Source organism: Procambarus clarkii, chromosome 44 (genome assembly GCF_040958095.1).
Source record: "Procambarus clarkii isolate CNS0578487 chromosome 44, FALCON_Pclarkii_2.0, whole genome shotgun sequence".
In the NCBI taxonomy this organism is placed as follows: Eukaryota; Metazoa; Arthropoda; class Malacostraca; order Decapoda; family Cambaridae; genus Procambarus; species Procambarus clarkii.
Genome location: NC_091193.1, coordinates 27,519,101 through 27,544,470, shown reverse-complemented (window position 1 = coordinate 27,544,470; position 25,370 = coordinate 27,519,101). Strand labels below are relative to the sequence as shown.

Below are 25,370 nucleotides of genomic sequence, written 5' to 3'. Positions count from 1 at the left end.
CCCCCTCCCCCTGCGGCACCTGTCCCCTCCTGCGGCACCTGTCCCCCCTCCCCCTGCGGCACCTGTCCCCCCCCCCCTGCGGCACCTGTCCCCCCCTCCTCTTGCGGCACCTGTCCCCCCCCCCCTGCGGCACCTGTCCCCCCCTCCTCTTGCGGCACCTGTCCCCCCTCCCCCTGCGGTACCTGTCCCCCCCTCCCCCTGCGGTACCTGTCCCCCCCCCCCTGCGGCACCAAAGCCCCGGAAGCACCCCAAGGTAACCAAGGTATGACATGGCATTAGATGCTATGGAAGACAAACAAAACGCTGATGTAATTTACACAGATTTCGCAAAAGCTTTTGATAAATGTGACCATGGTGTTATTGCACATAAAATACGTTCAAACGGAATTATTGGAAAAAATAGGCAGATGGGTTTACAATTTCCTGACTAACAGAACCCAATGTGTAATAGTCAACAAAATCAAATCCGGTCCATCAACCGTGAAGAGCTCAGTCCCCCAGGGTACTGTGCTTGCTCCAGTACTTTTTCTCATCCATATATCGGACATAGACCAGAACACAACCTATAGCACTGTATCATCCTTTGCAGATGACACTAGGATTTTTATGAGAGTAGACAACATAGAGGACACGGCAAACCTCCAATCAGGTCTTTCTATGAGCTACAGAAAATAATATGGTGTTTAACGAAGATAAGTTCCAGCTCCTGCGCTACGGAAAAAATGAAAATATTAAAACGGAAACCACGTACAAAACTCAGGCAAATCATAACAGAACGAAAAGGCAATGTAAAGGATCTGGGTGTACTCATGTCGGAAGACCTTACCTTTAAAGAACACAATAAAGTAGCCGTCACAACTGCAAGAAAAATGACAGGTTGGATAACAAGAACTTTTCACACTAGAGATGCTATACAGATGATGATACTTTTCAAGACACTAGTGCTCTCTAGAGTGGAGTACTGCTGCACAATGACAGCCCCTTTCAAAGCTGGAGAAATTGTTGACTTGGAGAGCGTGCAGAGATCCTTTACTGTTAAGAATCCACTCAGTAAACATCTAAACTATTGGGACCGACTAAAGAAACTAAATCTGTATTCTCTTGAGCGCCGGCGAGAGATACATAATTTACACATGGAAAATATTAGAGGGGCTGGTCCCAAACCTGCACACAGAAATAACACCACACGAGACCAGAAGACATGGCAGGATGTGCAGAATACCCCCGTTGAAGAGCAGAGGTGCAACAGGTACTCAGAGAGAACTATCAACATCAGAGGCCCGAGACTGTTCAACACGCTTCCACTACACATAAGGGGCATAACTGCCCGACCCCTCACAGTGTTCAAGAGAACTGGATAAACACCTCCAAAGGATACCTGATCAACCAGGCTGTGATTCGTACGTCAGGCTGCGAACAGCCGCGTCAGCCTGGTTGACCAGTCCTGCAACAAGGCCTGGTCGACGACCGGGCCGAGGGGACGCTAAGCCCCGGAATCATCTCAAGGTAACCGCAGATTGCATGATAATGCAGCTGTTCTCCTGTTTAAGTCCTACATATGTACACCATCGCACATATGTTGGCGTAATAGACAATTAGAATGTAGAATTGGGTACTATTGAATCTTTTGTATTTCGTATTTATTTGTATTATGTTGTATTTTGTATTATATATTGAATCGGAAAAGCTTTTGTGTTTATGTTGCTAATACAACCAAACCTAACCATGCAAGGGTTTAAGTCACGCCGAGGCCTAATATAGTACATATATGCGCTATATTAGGCCTAGGAATATGTAACTTTGTTTTTTAGCTTTATTTTTCCACACTAAAGTGAATAGTACAAAATTCTTTCTAATTGTTCAATACGGTAATATATGTGCGTTGGTCCACACATACAAAAAATACTACAGTATCTAAATAGATGGATAGGCTGGATAATGTATATTATAGAAGGATAGGCTGGATAATGTGTGTATATTATAGAAGGATAGGCTGGATAATGTGTGTATATTATAGAAGGATAGGCTGGATAATGTGTGTATATTATAGAAGGATAGGCTGGATAATGTGTGTATATTATAGAAGGATAGGCTGGATAATGTGTGTATATTATAGAAGGATAGGCTGGATAATGTGTGTATATTATAGAAGGATAGGCTGGATAATGTGTGTATATTATAGAAGGATAGGCTGGATAATGTGTGTATATTAAAGAAGGATAGGCTGGATAATGTGGATATTATAGAAGGATAGGCTGGATAGGTTTCTATCATCAGACAATATTAGTAACTATAAAGGCCAATTTATAAAAATACATTAGAATACATGCTGTAGGAGTAAGTATTCATGTGTATGCAGCCTGTAGGTCGCCGCTGAGGGTGTACCAACAGCTCTCGCAGCCTCGGGTGGTCACTGTACACTGGGAATTGACCAAACAGCTAATATAACTTGCTCCACAAAAACTTTTAATAATCGTATTGACGGCGAGTGGATGTAATGTGGAGGGAATGTGGCTGTAAGGTGTTGACGGAGCCAGCCGTCTCCATGATAGGCTACCTCTAATGTGGCTGTAAGGTGTTGACGGAGCCAGCCGTCTCCATGATAGGCTACCTCTAATGTGGCTGCAAGGTGTTGACGGAGCCAGCCGTCTCCATGATAGGCTACCTCTAATGTGGCTGCAAGGTGTTGACGGAGTCAGCCGTCTCCATGATAGGCTACCTCTAATGTGGCTGCAAGGTGTTGACGGAGCCAGCCGTCTCCATGATAGGCTACCTCTAATGTGGCTGTTAGGTGTTGACGGAGCCAGCCGTCTCCATGATAGGCTACCTCTAATGTGGCTGTAAGGTGTTGACGGAGCCAGCCGTCTCCGTGATAGGCTACCTCTAATCGCTCTCATTTCTTAATATTCAAACAAAATGAGCAAAGTATTTCAGCTCTACAAAATGCGACTAATAGCATAGATCGCGTGGCCTCGTTATTCATATCTTTGTACCTGTATAAGCAGATTGTATTAATGGGGTATTCCCTAAATGTTGTGTACAGTATATGGGAAGTCGGCCCCTCGTTCATACACCTACATTACTTTCCTATGACAGTCGTGGAACAAAATTAAAAACATTGCCAAACCTTCAGCCCCAGTTCAGCTTCATCATACTCCTGCAGAATATGCTGACATGCTCCTAGCTCAATGGTCTAGTGTCTCACAAATTTCTTCCTTACCCCCAGATATACAGCAGCATTTAAGATATACCAACATTAACAGAAACTTTAATATTGAAATAGCTCGCTCCTCACCAGATTTAACAGATCAGTTTGCTATAACCCCCTTTGAATTAACATCAGCCTTAGGAAAACCTAAAACTGCCCCTGGTGAGGATGGTATAACTTATAACACCTTGAGCTTACTGACTGATGTCCCTAGCCACCCTCTGCTTGACCTCTATCAAATGAGTCTCGCAAGGAATCTTGCCAAAGAAATGGACACAAAGTCTCATAATACCAATTCCTAAACCTAACTCAAAAATTCAGACCCATTTCCCTTACATCTTGCATGTGTAAAGTCTTGGAGAGAATGGTTCTCAATCGTGTCATGTTTCAGGTCAAAGAAACTGGCCCCAAACCTATATGGGTTCATGCCCAAGTGTAGCACACAAACATGCTTTGCTGAATATTTTGTAAACTCCCAGGATGGGACACAGGCAGCCTTTATTGACCTAAAGTCAGCTTTCGATGTAGCGAATGGTGAAATAATATTAGAGCAACTTGCTGAATTTGGAATTAAATGTAATCTTCTGAGTTGGATAAAGAGCTACCTATCCAACAGGCGTGCTAGTGTCCTATTTAAAGGAGTTAAAAGTACAAGAACAGATGCATTCGAACTAGGCACACCTCAAGGTGGTGTCCTAAGCCCTATGCTCTTCAATATACTTATGCACAAACTTATCCATGTTTGTGCATGGATATCCAGCAGTTTGTTACCTGTACAACCTATGGAAACTTATATGTTATGCTGATGATATTTGTATTATGGCACACAGTAAACCAAGGCTACAAGTGTTACTTGATGCAGTCTCCAAGAAAGTAGTAGAATGTGGCCTCATAATCTCTGTTGATAAAACAAGGGTTCTTATTCCCCATTCTCTTCATGTTAACTATACTATTAATGGAGTGCCCGTGGATACTTGTGAGTCTTATCGAAAACAGTGTAAAAACAAATGTATAACACTGACATTTTGAGATGTATAACATTAGAAGCTATTGACAGTAATCTTCAAATTCTCTAACCGACTGAATGCTATGCCTTTACTGATGGCTCTGTGCAATTAGGCACTGGTAGAACAGGTTGTGCATGTGCAGTGTATAAAGGGAATGAAATGATCATGACTAGTACACAGAGATAGAACTGGGCAAGCACGACACAGACCGAGCTATTGGGCATTTATCTAGCCACTGTAATACCTTAAGCTCAATGGTGGTAGAGTTATTTTCTGTGACTAAAAGTGCTCTGCAGTCCTTAAATAACCATCACAATGTATGTCGGAAGTAGCTTGTAATATTAAATGGAATGTAATTTTTGTCAATGATAATAACTCTTGTATAAAATTTGTGTGGATCCCATCCCATGTTGGAGTTGGAAAACATGACTTTGTAGATCGATTGGCCAATGAGGCTTGCAGGAAAGAACACATTGATTATGACTTTGGACTATCTAATGCAATTATTAGAAATATACAAATTAAAGAAATTAATTCAGATTTAGAAGAACTAAGAAATGCCCAGAGACCTGAAAGCTGCAGTATTAAAAGTTATGACAAGTTTTGTAATAATAGGTATTTGTATTGTCAGCACAGTAATCGGACCAGGCAATGTGATTAGTCAATGCGGTAATTCGCCTTGGCTATACACACATCTGGCAGGTTAGTGAGGCTGAGCCACTACCAGAATACTCAGATTGTAAACTCTGTGATAAACCTTTAATGCATTCGCTAGAACATTATATTGTTAAATGTGAAACCGTAAAGGACTTTAGACCTCCTGGCCTCTTGTACCACCAACTGTGGAACTATGTCATTGACTCAGGTGTTCTGGACGACATCCTAACAATTTATCCAAAATTTGCTTGTCCATTTTAAAGAATGAAGAACAACTTTTATTTATATTACTTCTAAGCTGCATCACTTATGAACCCAACCCTGCCCTTGTGTGGCAGTGCACAATAGAAAGTTGTTTTCACATATCCATACATTAAAACATTGATTGTAACCATGATATATATGTGCTTCAGCCTACAGTTTAGACCTATTGTCTTATGTATGACCCTCTGTCCTGCGTGACAGTGAATACCAGCATTATCCTCACTTTAATAAGACTATCAAAATCCTCAGATTAGGCAAAATTGTAATTAATTTTGTCAATAAAGATGTTAATAATAATTATGACAGTCACTCACCGAGAGGTCCACGACCCCACTGTACGGCCAGGGAGGGACCCCAGCCGTGTGTCACCCTACATGACCAGGGAGGGACCCCAGCCGTGTGTCACCCTATATGACCAGGGAGGGACCCCAGCCGTGTGTCACCCTACATGACCAGGGAGGGACCCCAGCCGTGTGTCACCCTACATGACCAGGGAGGGACCCCAGCCGTGTGTCACCCTACATGACCAGGGAGGGACCCCAGCCGTGTGTCACCCTACATGACCAGGGTGGGACCCCAGCCGTGTGTCACCCTACATGACCAGGGGCGGGACCCCAGCCGTGTGTCACCCTACGTGTGACAGGTCAATCAGGTAAACATTTTTAGCCTGGCGTTACACAGTAACAGTAGCTGCGGTGTGACTTAGAGTGGTAAACAGCTAGTACAGTACTTACACCAATACCTCCACTCAATGAAGAATGTTGGGGGAAAGAGGCTCGTGCTGATTGGCAAGAGCACTGGTCCACAATGTCTTACACATGTCACTTACTTAGGCCGTGATATTTCAGTGACATCCGAGCACCCTAACAAGTATAAGGCTTCTGGAAGAGTACCAGCAGGTGACATCTCTATGGCTAAAATTTGTGGTCGCCTTGCCGGTCAGAGATAAACTTGCAGCACCCCCCCCCCCCTTGCGTGACAAACGTATACTTGCCTAGTACATGCACCTAGTGACTACTCTTTCGAACCAAACCAACACTCACGGTTCACTTGGGATGCTGGTATGAAGATCTACAAACAATGGTTCAGAGGAAGCTTCATTAGGCTTAGCCATGTCCCTAGGTGTCTTAAGAGAGGAATTGTCTGATCTTACTCTTGTATACAGGCAATATTCACCGTTCACTACACGGGTGGCCATATACAGCAGGTGTGCCAGACGAGCATGTCAAGGCAGCAGGTGTGCCATACGAGCATGTCATGGAAGGTGCCACACAGAACCCCCCCCCCCCCCCCCCCCCCCCGCTGACAATACTTGCTGGAGAGTGCCACGGAGTTAATGCCTCCAGCGGTGCCCGCGCCTTACCTCGCCAGAGCACTCTGGCTCTTGCGTCAAGCACATGTAACATACGGAGTGTGTTGTACTTACCTTGACGAAGGTGCACGAGGAGGAGGAGCACCACCACCTCAAGCAAGTGTACACTCCACATTTCAGTTGTGGTGAAGTAACAGCCAGGGGCTGCACCAGTGTCAGTCTTCTCACAGCCCGCCGCACAACTCTACACTATCCCTCTAGCTTAAAAAGAGTCCTTCATTTACTATCATTGCTGGAGTATTTTATTTGTGCCGCCAACAGGTTTAAATAAAATTTCACTTAAAGTGACTCTTCTACCGATTCCAAAATTAACAAAATCTGTTAAGACATCTAAAGAGTTCCAGCATTCGTAAAAAATAAAGTCAGAGGAATTTCAGGTTGTCCATCACTTAATTTCAAAATGCACTCGTCACCGCACCAAATACTAACGTAGCTAAAATGTGGCAATTGGTTGGCAGAGTGAGGGAGCGAGGAGGTGCTGAGAGCCACGAGCGTCCATCCTCTCACACGGCCGCCGGCCGACTGAACCATCCGTCACCAGCGCCGGCACCCCCCCCCCCCCCTCCCTTCACACACAGTAGTTCAGTCCTCAGTAAACTGCTACAACCTGTCCATGGACGACACACGAATATATAAATATATGTTTATTACCATTGTAAGCTGACTGGCCACGTTCATGTAACAAAACATTATATTCAATGTTGTCAATCATCTGATCTGACACATTAATTGAAAATTTACCCAACTCCCTGTGGCTATTCCCTTATTAACCCTCCCCCCCCTTAACCCTTATGAAAACCTATAAGATTTAATCCCTTGAGAACTCTACGCCCCGTGACCAATGGCTTCAAAGTGCCAAAAAAATATTGCATTAACAGTTACACACAGAAATCACAATTGTATTAACATGTTTAAGTTTATATTGTTGCCAGAGACGCTACACGTCATAGTGTGTTAAGAAGTTTTGCTAGAATGCACAGATTTCCAAGACTTGTATTAATACAACCCATTGTTCCTGTTTTTTTTTTTCAAATTCATACGAAACGATAGACTATCCCTATGGACAAACATGTTTCATGGCATGCCCCGTGTTGATTATTTTTTTGTTTAGGGCTTCTATTCCTCCGACTAATTTAAAATTATATATAATATGATCTGTGGTTTGGTCATCATATATATATATGATCAAAGTATTAGTAGGTAGATGAGAAACACCAGCTGAGAGTAGGCTGTTTGTAACCCGTTGCATGGACTCACCTAGTTGTGTTCGCCGGCGTTGAGCTTCGGCTCTTTAGTCCCGCCTCTCAACTATCAATCAACTGGTGCACAGATTCCTGAGCCTATTGGGCTCTATAATATCTACATTTGAAACTGTGTATGGAGTCTGCCTTCACCACATCACTGCCCAAAGCAATGGTTAGAAAGAAAAAAAAATCTTTCTAATGTTTTGTGACTCATTTCGGTATTTTCACGTTTTCCAGGGACGTGTAACAACGTGTAACGTGAGAAAGGGACTCCATCTCATGTTGGCCTCCGAATGCATGATAGAGCTGATAAGTTAGCCAAAGAATCTGCCTTTAAAGGAGCCGTTGAGTGTAACCTTGGATTGTCAATGAGCAATCTGAGAGCAGCATTACACCGAGGACTTCAACAAGATCTTGTAGATCTGAGGCAAAGTGAAATCGACACCAGTAATTCCATCTATCATCATACTATCATGCAAGAGGAGCCACACATCTATGGATCATCCAATAAAATCAGCAGACTTCTAGATGTTACTACTGCTCGGCTTAGACTCGGTTACAAGTATCTCTGGGAATTCTCATTATCTGCTGATGTAGACCTGACCAAATGTAAACTGTGTCAACAAAATTATTCGCACACCCTCCGTCACTATGTGATGGAGTGCGAAAAGATACGTGAATTTAGAGACAATTCTATAACCAATGTACCAACGATGTGTCAATATTTAATTCAAAATTATCTGCTACCAGAAATTTTAGTCAAATATCCCCAGTTTGCTAACTGTAGGTAGTAACTAAGTGATTGTAACATATCCACCGCTGCCCACGGGATGGGGGGCGGTGTGCAGGACAAACATATCAATTGTGACACTAGCTCTCCACATATGTCAGTTGCTTAATTTAGAAACTGTACTTGTGGTCGATCTCGAACCCATTGTTGATGTGACGACTTATACTGAATTTTGTAACTAGCTCATCAAGATTGTAACTTGCTTAGCTAAATGAATTGTGGGGTTCAGTCCCTGAGCCCATTATGTGCCTCTGTAACCCTTTCCACTACCACCCACAAGATGGGTATGGGGTGCATAATAAATGAACTAAACTAAAAAAAAAAAAAAAGGGACGTGAGGATTAATTCCCGTAGTCTTTGTTCGTAACTCATGCCTCTCAGCTCTGGGACTTGTCTGGTGGCATACCTCTGAATCTTCTCTAATTTTGACTTTTGTTTAACTAGGACAGGTTCGGTGCGATATCAACCCTCAGATCATTCTCTCTACTTGACTCTTAAAGGATTTCTCTTCCCAGATGGTACCGTGTGTTCAGCCTCATTCTCCCTTCACCGAATTCCATTACTTTACACTTAAGTTAAACAGTGCCGTCTTACCAGCATTATGGTAAGACATCAGTGCGGTCTGCTGCATGATGGGAGGAGGACGTGTTGCTCCGCATCTTAGTGTTTGCACGCGGCTGCTGCAGCTGGATGTTGTGAATTTGTTCTCGACTGTTGCAGTGATACAGTGCATTTGTGTATCGAGGAAATGGCTGAAGCGGTCTGCCTAGGTGATGGAAGATCCTGCACTGGGCCTGGAGAGTGTGACAGTGGGGATGGCAGACAGGATGATACTAGGCCGTATCAAGCAGTAGTGAACAGATATAAACGTCGAAATATTCAAAGACAGCGAGACGAAGACAGTGAGGAGGAAATAACAGAGACCAAAAAGTGAGGACATGCTCGGCGGGACGCGGGAGATGCAGACTAATGGAAGGAAGAGGCTGTTGTTCCCTACAGCGTGTCAACTGAATTTTCATCAAAAGCTGGAGTGGACGGTTCGTTTGGCTAAGGAGTTTTTTTTGAATATGAACCACTATTCAAGGAGGGTCTTCACCGGCCCTACATAACAGTTGGGACAGAAGAGGCCGTGGAACACCTAACGAAGGATGGGTTTGAGAATATTGTGATGGTTATTCCGGAAGAAGGTATGATACACACCAAGGTCATAGTGTTTAAGTATCCAACTTATTTGGATCCTGATTATCTATTGCTCAACAATGATAGTGTTGTTTGGGCAAAGAGGAACAGTGTTCGTGGTGAAAATCAAAGCCAGATTGTTGCCTTGGTAAAGGGTGAGGCTCCAGAAAGAATTTTTGTGCAAGGACTAGGCTACAGGAAAGTTGTAAAATACATTGAGGAGCCCATACTATGCATGAAGTGTTCTCGTTGGGAACATATGGCTTGGAAATGCCAGTTTGACTCCAGGTGTCGGTACTGTGGTAAGAAACACGACTCTCGAGGGTGTAGAGTCAAGGTTAAAAACGGTGAAAAAATCGTCCCATCTTGTTGCAATTGTCGAGGCAGCCACAATGCTGGTTCCTATCTATGTCGCATGAAGCCTCATCTGAGAGACTCTAGGACGGGTGCTACAAGCAGGATAGATGTATCCCCGAAGGAAGGAAAGATTGTGCAGCAGGAACATGGAGGAAACAGCTGGAAGCCAATGACAGCGCCTATGAACAATGTGTGGGAGAAAGGAACGGAGACACTTAAGGCGAGCCTAGGGAAAGTAGGAAATGCAGCTGAAAAAATTAAACCTTGTGGAAACAAGGTTCAGGACAATATAGTGAACTCTGAGGTTGGTACTCAAATATTGGAATATCTAAAAAAAAAAACTAGACAAGAGGATTGAGGCATTAGAAAAATTAGCTATGGAGGGTAGACGGGGTGAAGATGGTGGTGAAACAGGACGTGAAATGGAAAGTCAAACAGGACGTGAAATAGTAAGTGAAATATGACGTGAAGTGGAAAGTGAAACAGGACGTGAAATGGAAAGTGAAACAGGACGTGAAATGGAAAGTGAAACAGGACGTGAAATGGAAAGTGAAACAGGACGTGAAATGGAAAGTGAAACAGGACGTGAAATGGAAAGTGAAATAGGACGTGAAGTGGAAAGTGAAACAGGACGTGAAATGGAAAGTGAAATGTGCGTTGAAGAAAGTAAGGAAGAACATGACGTATTGATGATAGAGGATAGTCAGGAAAATGAACTTTCTAGTAGTGTTAGCGTTCAACCTTCTGTAGTGACAAATGTTGAAACAAAGGTTAAAGTAAAACGGTATAGAGAAATAAAAAAGAAATTAGATATGAATAAGATCACCTTTGATGTTAGTAGCTGTTGTGCAAGTGAGGAGAAAGCAAAAATGTTACAGTGTTGGGAGAGTCTGTCTGAGAAAATCTCGTATTTCATGGAATGTGACAGACAGGGCAAAGGTAATTTTATTAAATCATGGATGAAAGTAGAGTGAAAATATTATCTTGGAGCGTTAATGGGTTAAAATCTAGTGCGGTGGATGTACACTATTATACTCCTAGATAGTACTATCTAGGAGTATAGTACTATACTCCTAGATAGAGAAGTAACCTGATATGTTAAATGGGATTCTTGTATTTGTACTCACTGAATTTGTGCGCCCCTTGAGGGACTTGAAGTAGAGGGGGGTAGAAATAGCCTAAGCTACTCTATCCCTTTGAGATGTATTTTTTCTTGTCTCAATAAACATACTTGAACTTGAACTTGAATGGTAAGACATTATGACCCCAAGGCAAACCAGAGTGCTGGGGTCCCTACGACAACCACTCACAGAAATAATAAGTAAATGGTCGATAATATTAAACATTTATTTATTTTATTGCCATTTCAACAAAACTGGCGTTAAAACATTAAAAAAATGCTGTAGAGCAGCAATTAATTAATTTAATAATTATCACTTTCATGCTCTCCACACACTGGACTTCGACTTTCGCGAGGTGTATTGGACGTTTTCGGGTGATCGAGCGGTAACACAGAAAAGTGCATACTCTTTTCGCTGTCCTGACCTTAATTTTCGATGTACAGATTTCATTTTTGTACCAATGTGTTTACAATAGAATGATCTAGAAGAACATATGTATATGTCACCAAAGCATGAGTTAAATCACACAAAAAACTAAAGAACTACATCGATCACTAGCCTCCAAACAACGACGAAATGTTTCTATTCTTTTCAGAGTTGTCAACTCCACACTTGTCCTACAGCGTTAAATTTGTTATCACTGTGATTGCAATTAAATTCCCTACGAGGACATATGCATATAAATGTAAAATCATGATCGCGGCCCACACCAAGAGTGTGTGAAGTGGGCGATTACACTCGTCGTGTCAACAATACAATAGTCTTTCCACGAAGTTACAATACAATACCGTTCTCCTAAATAGGCCATGTGCCTTATAGAGAAAACGGAAATTTAATGGCAAACATTTTCATACTATCTCCAAGTCAATCAAATAAGAATTGGATATTATACAAATATTTTTTAATCGCGCGTAAATTTACGACGCTACTGCACCTTGGGACAAATTTACCGGTATTTACCGGTTTTATCTTTACGACCGCGGGACGCGAAAGTGTTCAACACGATAAACATTTGATTAATACACAATAATACTCAGTAAGCTACACAGATTAGATAGCATAGTATGAAATTACTACGAACTTCTTATTATAACAAGCATTTGCGGCATTTCTTTTCAGAAAATTGCTGTATTATTGGCTTGAAGTCAATGGTCTTCAGGATGCCATTTTCAATGTACATAAATGAAAGACAGTTCAAACGATGCTGCCCCTTGTCCTATGAAGTAGTTTTTTTTTTTATAAATTTCAGTCATAAAAAAGAACGTTCTCCTGTACAGTTGGTCACCATCAAGCACATGAACACTCTGAATGCAATTTCAATATTCGGGAAGGGAATACAGATTTTAAATTGCCCGAAATTTTTCTGTACAGTGCAGGGAGTATCAAGATTTCATCAGGAGTCATGTAGTGCTTGAGATGCTCACATTCATTTGAAAGATCATCATAATTCAGGTCTAAGTGATACACAGTAGACAGATGTTCACACTTTTTCTTTAGTGCATCAGAAGCAATAATTTTAAATTCACTGAAGAAAGAAAATATTTCCAATCTGAAAATAAGCCTCAGCATGTTTTGTCAGTTCAAATATTAGTGTCCAGAATAGGGAGGAAAGTTTCTACTTTGAATTTTTCGGTTTTAATGAGAAGTATCTCTTCTTCGTTTTCGCTCCCGTTTTCTCTCATGGCTGTAATCTGTATCTGGGCACATTCTCCTGGCTTTGAATTCATACTGACTGATTTGTCTCTAGTTTCCTGAAGATTGGTTTTCAAAGAATCACGAAGATTCGTGGCAACAGTGATGTTCACATCCTTTGATTGCATGGCCTTGTTTGTTTTGTTTATTCTTTCTAGTATGTCATTCCAAAGAATTCTTAACGAATTGAAAAGCTGTCCAACTTTTGCCTTATTCAAAAATAAAACCAAAAAGTATCTAATTACATCTTCATAGTTTCCTACCTAGTGTTTTATACTCGCACTATATTTTGTGCTACCCAATTCCCCAATATATGTACCTAAGCCATACAACTTCACCATTGTAATTATTGCTATCATCTTATATCATGGTTGCTATATTGAACGCATATTTTACTGCATTATACCTTGAAATAATCCTCAAATTATGCTACAATGTACCTGTTGATAACCCTCAAATTTTACTTTAATGTACCTATTAATCTTTGTTAAATTTTCTTACAATGCACCTGTTAATATTTCTTAATTTTTGCTAGAAATTACCTACTTAAAATTATCTGTTAGATTAAGGACCTGCTGGCCGAAACGCTATGCGTGTTAGTGGCTTTACAAGAATGTAAAAACAACAATGCTATGTACTCTAATAAACCCAATGTACCTTCTTGTATATATATAAATAAATAAAAAAAATGTGAGAAAGATTGTTTCCAGGTTTTCCATTTTTTGGCTCAATCAATCAAATCTTAATCCTTCTGCCTCTCACCTTGTATTCATTTGCTGTTCATTGTCAGCTGATAAGAGAACCAGTGCTTGTTTTTTTTTCTCGAATCCCATATAAAGAGCATGAACAGCATCAATATGTGCTGACCATCGTGTGTCAGACACACGCTTGACCACAAAATATTTTCCTAACGTTGATGTCAATACATTCCAGCGATGTGTAGAACCAGCAAAAAATGAATACAGATGCTGAACAAAGTCAAAGAGAATTTGACAGTCTTTAGATAACAATCTGCTGCTTTTACTCCCACCTAATTCATGCTGCGTCCAGCAGAGTACATAGATGGTAAACTCATTGAGTTGATGAATCCGTGCTTGCAATCCAGTATATCGTCCAGACATATTTTTATTTATTTATTTATTTATTTATATATATACAAGAAGGTACATTGGGTTTGTGAGAATACATTGGATAGTACAGTATTTACATTCTTGTAAAGCCACTAGTACGCACAGCGTTTCGGGCAGGTCCTTAATCTAGCAGATAATTTTAAGTAGGTAATTTCAATCAGAATTGATAAATGATAAAGATACATTACAAGAGAAAAATGAGATGAGAGAGATAAGTAGGTATATTAAAGCACATTGTTATATTAAAGCTCTGATTGATTACATTGACAGCTTGATTAGGAATTTAAACAAGGTTAATAGACACCATACAGCAGATTGACAGCACATATAAGACAGCAATATTTGAGGCATTATCGTATGACTGACCGCGGCAACTTGATAGTGCAACTTTGTTCTCATTAACAAAATCCACAACAGTGTACTCACCTATTTGTGCTTGTGGGGGTTGAGCTCTGGCTCTTTGGTCCCGCCTCTCAACAGTCAATCAACTGGTGTACAGGTTCCTGAGCCTACTGAGCTCCATTATATCTACATTTGAAACTGTGTATGGAGTCAGCCTCCACCACATCACTGCCTAATGTATTCCACCTGTTAACTACTCTGACACTGAAAAAGTTCTTTCTAACGTCTCTGTGACTCATTTGGGTACTCAGTTTCCACCTGTGTCCCCTTGTTCGCGTACCACCAGTGTTACACAGTTTATCCTTATCTACCCTGTCAATTCCCCTGAGAATTTTGTAGGTAGTGATCATGTCTCCCCTTACTCTTCTGTCTTCCAGTGTCGTAAGGTGCATTTCCCGCAGCCTTTCCTCGTAACTCATGCCTCTTAGTTCTGGGACTAGCCTAATGGCATACCTCTGAACTTTTTCAAGCTTTGGTTTGTGCTTAACAAAGTACGGGCTCCATGCTGGGGCCGCATACTCCAGGATTGGTCTTACATATGTGGTATACAAGGTTCTGAATGATTCTCTACACAGGTTCCTGAACGCTGTTCTGATGTTAGCCAGCCTCGCATATGCCGCAGATGTAATTCTTTTGATGTAGGCTTCAGGAGACAGGTTTGGTGTGATATCAACTCCTAGATCTTTCTCTCTGTCTGTTTCATGAAGTACTTCATCACCTATTCTGTATACTGTATCTGGCCTCCTATTTCCACCGCCTAGTTTCATTACTTTGCATTTTCTCGGGTTGAACTTTAGCAGCCAATTGTTGGACCAGTCATACAGTCTGTCTAGGTCATCTTGTAGCCTCCTACTATCATCCTCTGTTTTAATCCTCCTTATAATTTTTGCATCATCAGCAAACAGTGAGAGGAACGATTCTATACCCTCTGGGAGATCATTTACATATATTAGAAACAGTATAGGTCCAAGGACTGAACCGTGCGGGACTCCACTTGTGACGTCTCGCCAGTCTGAGACTTCGCCCCTCAAAGTGACTCTCTGTCGTCTGTTGCTTAGGTACTCCCTTATCTAATGGAGTATCTTCCCTTTCACTCCATCCTGCATCTCCAGCTTTTTCACTAGCCTCTTGTGTGGTACTGTGTCAAAGGCTTTCTGGCAATCTTAAAATATGCAGTCTGCCCACCCCTCTCTTTCTTGCCTGGTCGTAGAATTCAATTAATCCTTTGAGGCAGGACTTGCCATCCCTGAACCCATGTTGATGCTGTGTTACAAAGTTCTTTCGCTCCATATGTTCCACTAGCTTTTTTCGCACAATCTTCTGTTAAATTCTTTGCTCAGGAGAAAAGATGGGAATGAACATCAAGAAACGTTCCACAGGCTCACAATCTTTAATGTATCGGACAGTAAATGTCAGTTGATCTGTGTGCGAAATGTGGCCCCAGCATAGAGCCCCGTACATTGTCAAGCACAGGACTAAGCTGGAAGAAGTTCATAGGTATGCCACTAGGCTAGTCCCAGAACTAAGAGGCATGAGTTAAAAGCAAAAGCCTGAGTGAACTACACCTCACGTCACTGAAGACAGAAGAGCTTGGGAGACATGATCAACACATACAAAGTTCTCAGGGAAACTGACCGGGTAGACAAGGATGGATTATTTAACACATGTGGTACATGCACAAGGGAACACAGGTGGAAGCCGAGTACCCAAATGAGCCACAGAGACATTAAAAAGAACGTTTTCAGTGTCAGAATAGTTAATAAATGGAATGCACTAGGAAGTGAGGTGATGGAGGCTGACTTCATACACAGTTTCAAATGTAGATATCATGGAGCTCGAGAAGCTCAGGAATCTTTACACCAGTAGATTGACAGTTGAGAGAGGCGGGACCAAAGAGCCAAAGCTCAACCCTCGCAAGCACAACTAGGTGAGTACATAGACATCTGTAAGTCTCAATTCTGCTCTCTCTCTCTGTCTCTTAAATTTGTCAGTTATTAAAGCTGTCCATTTTGTGCAAGATTGTTATTGGATTCTATAAACTTGTTAATGGATTATATTATACATATAGCTTATTCTAGTGTAGGCCATGAATGATTTATTATAGAGCTTTATAATTACCATGTTAGGTATTTTCAGAAAAAATTATTAGTTTGTGTTTTTTTTATTATGAAAAAAATATTAAAATATTATAAACAGAATATGTGTCCAAGACCATTACCAAGTACAATAATGTACTGTACAGTGTAATTTAACACTGTACACTGCAATCTGGGAATATTTTGGGTCAAGAAATCCTATGCATTTTGAATTCTGAAATGCCTCAGAGTGGTAAAATTAAGCTCTTTGAACTGACATTACAAATTATAATATATACTCACTCAGCAAATAAGGTAACATTCAATATAAAAGACTGCAATAAATGGATCATTGACAACAGTATTTTTCAATTCTTATAAACTCAGGCTTGTAGTCAATGTCTATTCTACTCCAGCTTGAGGAAAAGATGTATATCCTAGCCATTTGACACTTGTTATATTTTAAATAACCCCTAAATATAGATGGCTTTGTAAAAGCCATCTATATTTGTAAAAGAAAAATAGGGAATTAAGGGAGGATCTACTTGAGATTCTGATAAAAAAATGGGAATTCTAGTATCGATTTTGGCATCAAATGCATTAAGCTAGCCATGACAAAGATTTTTCTATTTTATAAATATGTAACAATGTTAGGCAAGCCGAGAACTCTACTTTTTAATATTCAAAGTACATATGTACCTCCAAACTTCAGTATATCAAAGGTAATAACACAGAAAATAAAATGTCATCCACACTTCTGTGGAAGTAAGTAAGTAATTATCAAAAGAAGGCACCAAACCGGGAAGGCTATGTAGCACCATCAAATACGCAAAATAATCAGAGGGCGCTAAATATCACCAAGGATGCCAATACGAGAACAAAAACGCATAAGGCGAACGATATCAAAAGTATCCGAGTCACCAAGAATTCTATCGAGGGACAGGTGACCGCGAGGGGCGGTCGGAAAGTAAGACACACGCTCGTCCTGGAAGTCAGGACATTCAAGAAGGACATGCACGACCGTAAGAGGGACAATGCAACTAGGACAATAAGGAGCAGGGCGGCGCTCCATCAAGTGACCATGGGTTAAGCGAGTATGGCCAATACGCAACCTCGCCAGAGCTGTTTCCCACCGCCGGTTACGGTGGAAGGAGGACGGCCACGAGGAAACACAACATTTAAGAGTACGTAGCTTGTTACCAGTAACAGACAACCAAGAAGCCTGCCAACGGGTAAGGACTGAGGAATGGATAACCGGGTAAAAGTCGGAATACGGAATGCCTTTACGAGAGATGGGACAAGAGCGGACAGCTTCCTTGGCGGCAGCATCCGCACGCTCATTTAAAGACACACCAATATGGCTGGGAACCCAACAAAACTCAACCGACTTAAATTTACTGTGAACAAGAAACAGCCAATGCTGGATCTCGACAACTACTGGATGAACCGGATTAAAGGACCCGAGAGCCATGAGGGCACTACGAGAGTCAACAACAACTACAAAGGAAGACTGACAACGAGAAAGCAGGAGACGAAGAGCATAGAGAATAGCATAAAGTTCCGCTGTAAAGATGCTAGTCTCCGGAGGTAAGCGACACATATAAGAGCGATCAGGAAAAACAACAGAGTAGCCAACACCGTCCGCTGACTTAGACCCATCGGTGAAGACAGAAACGGAGCGGGAGTGAGAAGAAAAGTGCTCGAGGAAAAGGCGTTTTAGAACCGTAGGAGGGGTAAAAGCCTTAGTGATACGGGTCAAGGATGTACAAAACCGCAGAAGAGGGACCCTCCACGGGTGCAAAGAAGGAACAACACGAGGAGAAACATCAGAAAAACGAACGGAAAGAGAATCCTGTAGGCGAGATAACCGGACAGAAAGAGGGAGGTGGTGAAGAGGAACAGGAACCGCAGGAGGGGTAAAAGTTAAAGCACGACAGAGGCGAGAGGAAGGATGTTGTAAGGACCGCGCAAGATAGCGAAGACAGTAGCGATCACGGCGGTCCTGGAGAGACAGGAAGCCAGTGTCAACATACAAGCTAAGGATGGGAGTCGAACGAAAGGCACCAGAACTGAGGCGCAACCCAGTATGGTGCAAAGCATCAAGACGGCGAAGAGTAGAAGGAGAAGCAGACAAGTAAGCAGGGCAACCATAATCGAGCTTAGACAGGACGAGAGAGGAATGTAAAGCAAGGAGAGTGCGCCTATCTGCCCCCCAAGAAGTATGGGACAAGACCCGAAGGAGGGTAAGGGCCTTAGAGCACTCAACACGGAGGTAAGAGATATGGGGAGACCAAGACAAACGAGTGTCAAGGAATAACCCCAAAAGCTTCGCGGAATCTCTGTATTCAAGGGGATGACCATAAAGTGACAAAGAGGGACGAAGAACAACCCGTTTCTGCGTAAAAGTCATGGCACAAGTCTTAGAAGTAGAGAACTTGAAGCCATGATCTGTGGCCCAAGACGACATGGCATCAATTGCAAGTTGAAGCCGGCGTTGAAGGAGAGGCGAATCATCACCCTGACAACAAAGGGTAAGATCATCGACATAGAGAGCGGAGAAGACACCAGAAGGAAGAGAGGAAAGAAGACCATTGAGGGCAACCAGAAAAAGAGTAGTGCTCAGAACACTACCCTGGGGCACACCTTCGTATTGCTGAAAAGAGGGAGAGAGAGCGGTACCAAGGCGCACCCGAAAGGAACGACGAGAGAGGAAGCTGCGGAGAAAGAGAGGGAGATGACCACGAAGGCCAAAAGAATGAAGTTGAGATAGGATATGATAACGCCAAGTGGTGTCGTAAGCCTTTTCCAGGTCAAAAAGGACGGCAACAACGGAGGTCTTCGCAGCAAAAGCAGTACGAATATAGACCTCCAAGTTCACCAGGACATCTGTCGTGCTGCGACACTTGCGGAAACCAAATTGAGAAGGGGAGAGGAGGTGATGGTGTTCCAGGAACCACATCAGACGAACGTTAACCATACGTTCAAAGAGTTTGCAGACACAACTTGTGAGAGCAATAGGGCGAAAGTCCTTAGGGGAAGTACCCAGAGACCCCGGTTTGCGAACAGGGAGGACAACGGCATCGAGCCAGTCCTCAGGGACTGACGACGACTCCCAGATCCGATTATACAGACTCAGTAAATACTGAGACGTGCTCGGAGGGAGATGGCGAAGCATCTCATAATGAATATTATCGGAGCCCGCCGCCGTAGAACCGCAGAGGGCCATGGCAGAACGAAGTTCAGAGAGAGAAGGGATCATTATAGGGACGCTGAAGATGAGTGCAGAAATCTAAAGGACGAGACTCAAGGACAGGTTTACGAAGAAGGAAAGAATGGGGAAGATGAAGACCAGAGCTAACAGAAGAAAAGTGGGAACCCAGTTCGGAAGCAACCTGCAACGGGTCCGCCACAAGAGTATCATGGAGGTGAAGGACCGGTGAAACATCGGGAACGACACTTCTGTGGAAATAAACATTCCATTCACCTGGGCTGTAGGAATCTTAAATCGTGGACCCCAGAGGTAATTCCTCTGAGCCTCGGTCTTAGTCAGGAAAAATTAAAAATTCCAGTTTGGCAGCAGGATGCAACTTCTGGAACCTTTCCTTATTAAGACTACTCATAGCCCAGTCGGTAGAGCTTCAGCCTCACACGCGTGGGGTCCACAGTTCGAGATTCCTACAGCCCAGGTGAATGGAATGTTTATTTCCACGGAAGTGTTGATGACAATTTATAAGACGTTGGTGTGAAACACTAATTCCTCAGAGTCTCAGTAGTACAGTAGTCAGGGAAAGTAAAAAAATCCAGTTTGGCAGCAGGACGTTGCTTCTGGAAACTTTCCTTATTAAGATTACTCATAGCCCAGTCAATAGAGCTTCTGCCTCACACTCATGGGGTCCACAGTTCGAGACTCCTACAGCCCAGGTGAATGGAACACAGAAAATGTTTTAAGAATTTTCTGTATAAAGTTTACACCAGGGTGCTTTAATCTTTATCTCTCAGATCCTGGTAATGTACCATTGCACAAATTCACACAAATAACTTGTAGAATAAATAATGGAATAAAAAAAACTAAAGTGTTCACTTATTTACAACAATTTTTCAGCTTTTGCTCCACATCAGCTACAGATGTCCCACTCACTTTGACTGTCTTCTGTCGTGATCTTGATCCCTGGGATAAAACATGGTGAATTGTCAGATACAAAATGAAGTAAAAGAAAGAAAATTATCAAATAGAAATTTTACAAGAAATTATTTTCACAAGAGAAGTTTTGTTATAGACTAACTAGCAAAATATTATCAACATTCCTGTAACCATTTGTTGCAAAATCAATAGATCACATATGTCTCATATGGATAATTGAGAAAAGAATCCCCAGCCTCCTATACAGTACTAGCATAGTTCCTGATACAAGTATTATGATATACTGTATTGAGAAAATCAACTGGAGCTCTGAGGTGGTTTGAATCTGCGACCAACGGACTACCAGCCACTGGCGTTACAGTACCACTGTACCATCATGACTTGTGAGGTGTGGACCAAAGTTATGGTGGTACTGTGGTAATGTCAGTGGCTGGTAGTCCCTTGGTGGCAGGTTCAAGTCACCTCGGAGCTCCAGTTTATTTTCTCATTCATAAATATCATGTTAGTGTGATTTCTTTGCTATTATGATATACAGGCATACCTCAGAATAAGAGTTTAATCCGTTCCTGGAGACGCCTCGCCTTCCGAAAACTCGCATTCCGAAGTTAATTTCCCCATAAGAAATAAAGGGAAATGAATTAATCCGTTCCTGACTACCCCAAAAACCCCACATCAAACTAAATTTTTATACCTAATTTACCTAATTCATCTAAATAAACCTACAAAACTGTGTTCCAGTTATTACTTACCTTGCTGTCGAGTGCTGTAGGCGTATGGAAGATGGTGAGGAGGGGGGAGGAGGAGAGGAGTTACTGTTTGGAAGGGGAGTCCCCTTCCATAATCACATCACATAACCCCATGCCTTGTAACACTATGGATACCACTTCTCTTTCTAAATTTTTCAAACCAGCCCCTGCTTGCCTTAAACTCTTTCTTATCTGCATCACTCGTTGTAGGGGTATTCTTTAGAAGGTCTTTGTGCAACACCCTGGCTTTCTCACAAATAATGGCCTCCGAAACACTATCACCCCTCAACTCCTTGTCGTGTATCCAAATTAATAACAACTTTTCCACTTCTTCAAGTATTTGTGGTCTTTGTGCCGTTAATGTTCTTACTCCTTTTGCCACTTTAGCACCCATAATCTTATTTTTCTTCTTAAGTATAGTGCATATTGTTGATGTGGCTTTGTTGTACTGCCTACAAAGTTCAACAACACGTGTACCGTTCTCATGCTTCCGAATGATCTCTTGTTTCTCCTCTATTGTCATCCTCACATGAGCTTTCTGGCCTTTATCCTTACCACTGGCTTTCTTGGGACCCATGGTGAGATATATAATAACAAATTGTATAGATAAATCACCAAAAATCCAACAAAACACTGAAAATCCGCGAGAAGAATTGATGTGGGGGTAGTCACTGAGCGCGAGACAATGGTAAACTGAGGGGCGGCGGGGCGGAGGGGCGACGATCGCCGAACGACCACGCGCTAGGTCGGCCTGTACGCGTATCAACAAACTCGCGTCCCGAAGTAACCCTCGCCTTCTGAGACAAATTTTTGGAGTAAATACTCCTCGCCTTCCGAAAACCTCGCATACAGGGACAATCGCATTCCGAGGTACCACTGTAAGTACTTTTAAAAATACAAACTGTAATTATATGATAAATATAAAATACAGTATGCTAAAGTGTGTATACTGTAACATAAAAAACCTATAGGTTTTCTTTTTTCTCTTCCCACACTACTTCCCTCTTATTTCTCCTTCTCCTCCCTTCATCTCCTTCTCTCTTCCCTCTCCCTCTGTCTCCCTCTCTCTCTCTCTCTTGCTCTCTAATTTCCCCATCTCCTACCTTCACCTCTCTCTACAATGCTTTTCCTTCATCTTTTATTTTATTTTATTTATAACTCACCCTGTCTAAGCTTACATCACTCTTCCGAACTCCTAGTGCAGAAGCCAGAAACTTGACCAGCTCTGTATTGGCTTCCCCTTCTGTGGGTGGTGCAGCAATCTGAACACCAACACCCTCAGTGCTAATGTCTGCAAGAAAACAACCTGCTTTAAAAAGGAAATATTCTTATTAAAACGATAAATTAATAATGAAACATCTTTACCGTATACTTTGTCCTTTATTTTCAGCAGACTTGCATACACTCCACCCCAAACAAATATATATCAGTAACATAGTAACACAAGTTAGCCTCATAACATAACATACAGTAACATGAGACTGAAGTAACATATCAAGATTATTAAATTATATAAAAAAAGCATTGAATGTAAAGAAATGCCATATTCTGGGTGAGGCCCGGAGGCTTCCTGAAGGTATCACAGTGATTAAGTTCCATATTACTAGGCGTCACCAGTCGCGGAGTTCTATTGGCCTACCGGTGACCACAAGCCAGAACCTGGCCCCTACAGAGAGGCGCAGGGAGCGTTGACCAATGAACACTTTATACTTAAAGTTTATCATCTTTGCCACCAAGGGAAGGCACCCAGAAAGATAGGCAAATCAAAACAGACTACTGCATGGTTAAAACAAAACCTCAGCTTCAAAATTACCAATAGAACTTCCCCACGAAGAAAACAAAATTTTGTGAAACCAGATCCCTGCTAGTTTGCTCCCACCTCCTCCCTTGCCTGGGGAAGGAGGGAGCCGGCTTGAGTCAGCTAGGCCACACAGAGGCTAGTGCAATAATGATAAAATCCGCCAACGGCCTGGGCGAGGGCGGGTGTCAGAGATTCTCCGAGGTTCACCCAGAAACTGGCATTTCATTGCATTTCATTGCTAGTTGAATGTAATGAAACGCCATTTTCTGGGTGAGCCCCGGAGGCTCCCTGGAGCTTATCAGGCTAACGTATGTTATACTAGACCGGGACATTAGCTAAGGAGTTCAGATCTACCAGGGACCAGCGCCAGAACTTGGCCCCTTTAGAGAGGTTTCAGGGAGCAATGGCCCTGGAAAATCCCCTTGTGGTTGGGGTTTTCCTTATCTGCCATCGACCGGGGTTAGGCACCCAGAAAGGTAGGCATAACAAAACAAACCCCACATGGTAAAAAACTAAAAAAAACGAACAGAGAGGTAGAAACTCCCTACAATCCCATGGAAACAAGCAAACAAGCAAACATCACACTTTACTGCTGCCCCGATCGTCCGCGCAGCCCTCCCCGCCCCAAGAGGGAGAGGGGGGAGCCCCGGACCTACCGCACCGGCTGCCAAGCTTCAGTTCAGAAGCTAAGCTTCAACAAACGCAAAAAAAACGCCAACCGGTGGGAGGGAGGGTTGCCAGGAAGCCTCTGGGGCTCACCCAGAAAATGGCGCTTCATTACATTCAACGCTGGTTTTCTGTGGGGAGCCCCTACAGCTCCATGGAGCTTCATACTCAAAGAGAAGGAAAAGAAAGGGCTAACCCGGGAGGCAGCTGCCACAAACTTTTCAACGCGAAGCTGAGACAACAGGTTGCAACCTGCGACTCAAGGCAACAAGAACGCACAGGAGCAGATGCACATAAGGATGGGCGGCCAAGAACCTATGCGACCCTCAAATCCCTGTGCCCGAAATAAGCCCTAGACGTCATCAATACAGCAGCAAAAGCTGCAAATGTCTGAACAGCACGGGCACAAAGACAGACTACATTCTGGAAGACTGAAAAACTCTGCGGACGACCTGAGAGACTCGAGTCCTGAAAACAGGGAACGAGGGGAACCGGATTAAACCAAAGTGCATCCCCAGACACAGTACGCAGGTAACGGCAAAAAGAGCAACCGGACAACACAGGACGCACCCCCGGCCAAACCAATCAAGCATCAATAACCCAAGAACCCCTCCGGAAAGCAGCCGTCTCGACCGTCGCCAGGACGGCTCAGGCTGCACATGTACAAACCTACCACCAGTACCAAAGAGCAGAAACCTGAACTGAAGGGGCTACCACAAACTGAGGAGAAGATAAGAAGGCACCCTGATCAAGGACCAGGACGGCTCAGGCGACGCATGAGCAGGCCGGAGGTGAAACAAAACATGAGAAAGCGTACGAAACGGGGCAGATGAAACGCCCACCCGGAATGCAAGCCAGAGCGGCTCCGCCAGCGCCGCACAAAACAAGGCGACAGTAAAAAACATCAAATAACTGTAGTCCTGAAAACCCAAGAAAGGACAAGACAACCCAATGCAAAAGAGACAACAACCTACAAAGAGCTAGAAAAAGTGCATAATAACACCAGGAACGTCATACTGTCCCAAGATGAAGCTCGCAGGTGGGACACCTTCAACAAAGCCACCTGAACACCACAGAATTGGTGATACCCGCGTCAAAATACCAGATGCGAAGAGCCAAGGAGAAGACCGAACCAGTCACGTACAGGACCGATCCGACCTGCCGAAAGAGGCGGAGCCGCGGGAAAACACCCCAGGTTCGGACACCTATCAAGCAGCGTCTGAAAATAAAGCTGGGCCGGCCACCAAGGAACCATAAGGACTGCTCTCGTGGGAATGGGCTCCAACTGAGCCAGAACCTGAAGCAATAGCTGGACCCAGAGAAGAGGAACAGGTACCCCCACCTCGACCAGTCCTGCCGAAAAGCATCCACCGTGAACGCCTCGAACGCCTCGCAGGTGGGTAAGGGCGCCACATAAAATGGGCGACGCCTAGACCACGCCGACTCGAAGACTTCCATGGCCAGGAGTCCATATGTCCGGCAGAGCCAACAAAACGAGTCGGCGACGACTGGACAATC

General features: G+C 43.0%; 2 protein-coding genes across 7 annotated transcripts in view; both read right to left on the bottom strand.

Annotated features, from left to right (window-relative positions):
- Window positions 1-7,028, bottom strand: part of LOC123745431 (uncharacterized) — a 299,139-nt gene extending 292,111 nt beyond the window's left edge. Inside the window, exon 1 of one of the 2 annotated variants that reach the window (XM_069300864.1) lies at window positions 6,563-7,028. In XM_069300864.1, coding sequence (XP_069156965.1) covers window positions 6,563-6,623 — 61 coding nt within the window. In that variant the 5' untranslated portion in view covers window positions 6,624-7,028. The remainder of the gene's footprint in view (window positions 1-6,562) is intronic. The other variant, XM_045725999.2, reaches the window with a different exon arrangement.
- Window positions 7,029-20,574: 13,546 nt separating this feature from the next.
- The window catches only part of LOC123745429 (UPF0235 protein C15orf40 homolog), a 37,330-nt gene continuing 32,534 nt past the window's right edge, over window positions 20,575-25,370 (bottom strand). For all 5 annotated transcript variants that reach the window (XM_045725984.2, XM_045725987.2, XM_045725983.2 and 2 more), the window contains 2 exons: window positions 22,549-22,676; window positions 20,575-20,666 (listed from right to left, as the gene is read on the bottom strand). In XM_045725984.2, the coding sequence (XP_045581940.1) occupies window positions 20,580-20,666; window positions 22,549-22,676 (215 nt within the window). In that variant the 3' untranslated portion in view covers window positions 20,575-20,579. The remainder of the gene's footprint in view (window positions 20,667-22,548; window positions 22,677-25,370) is intronic.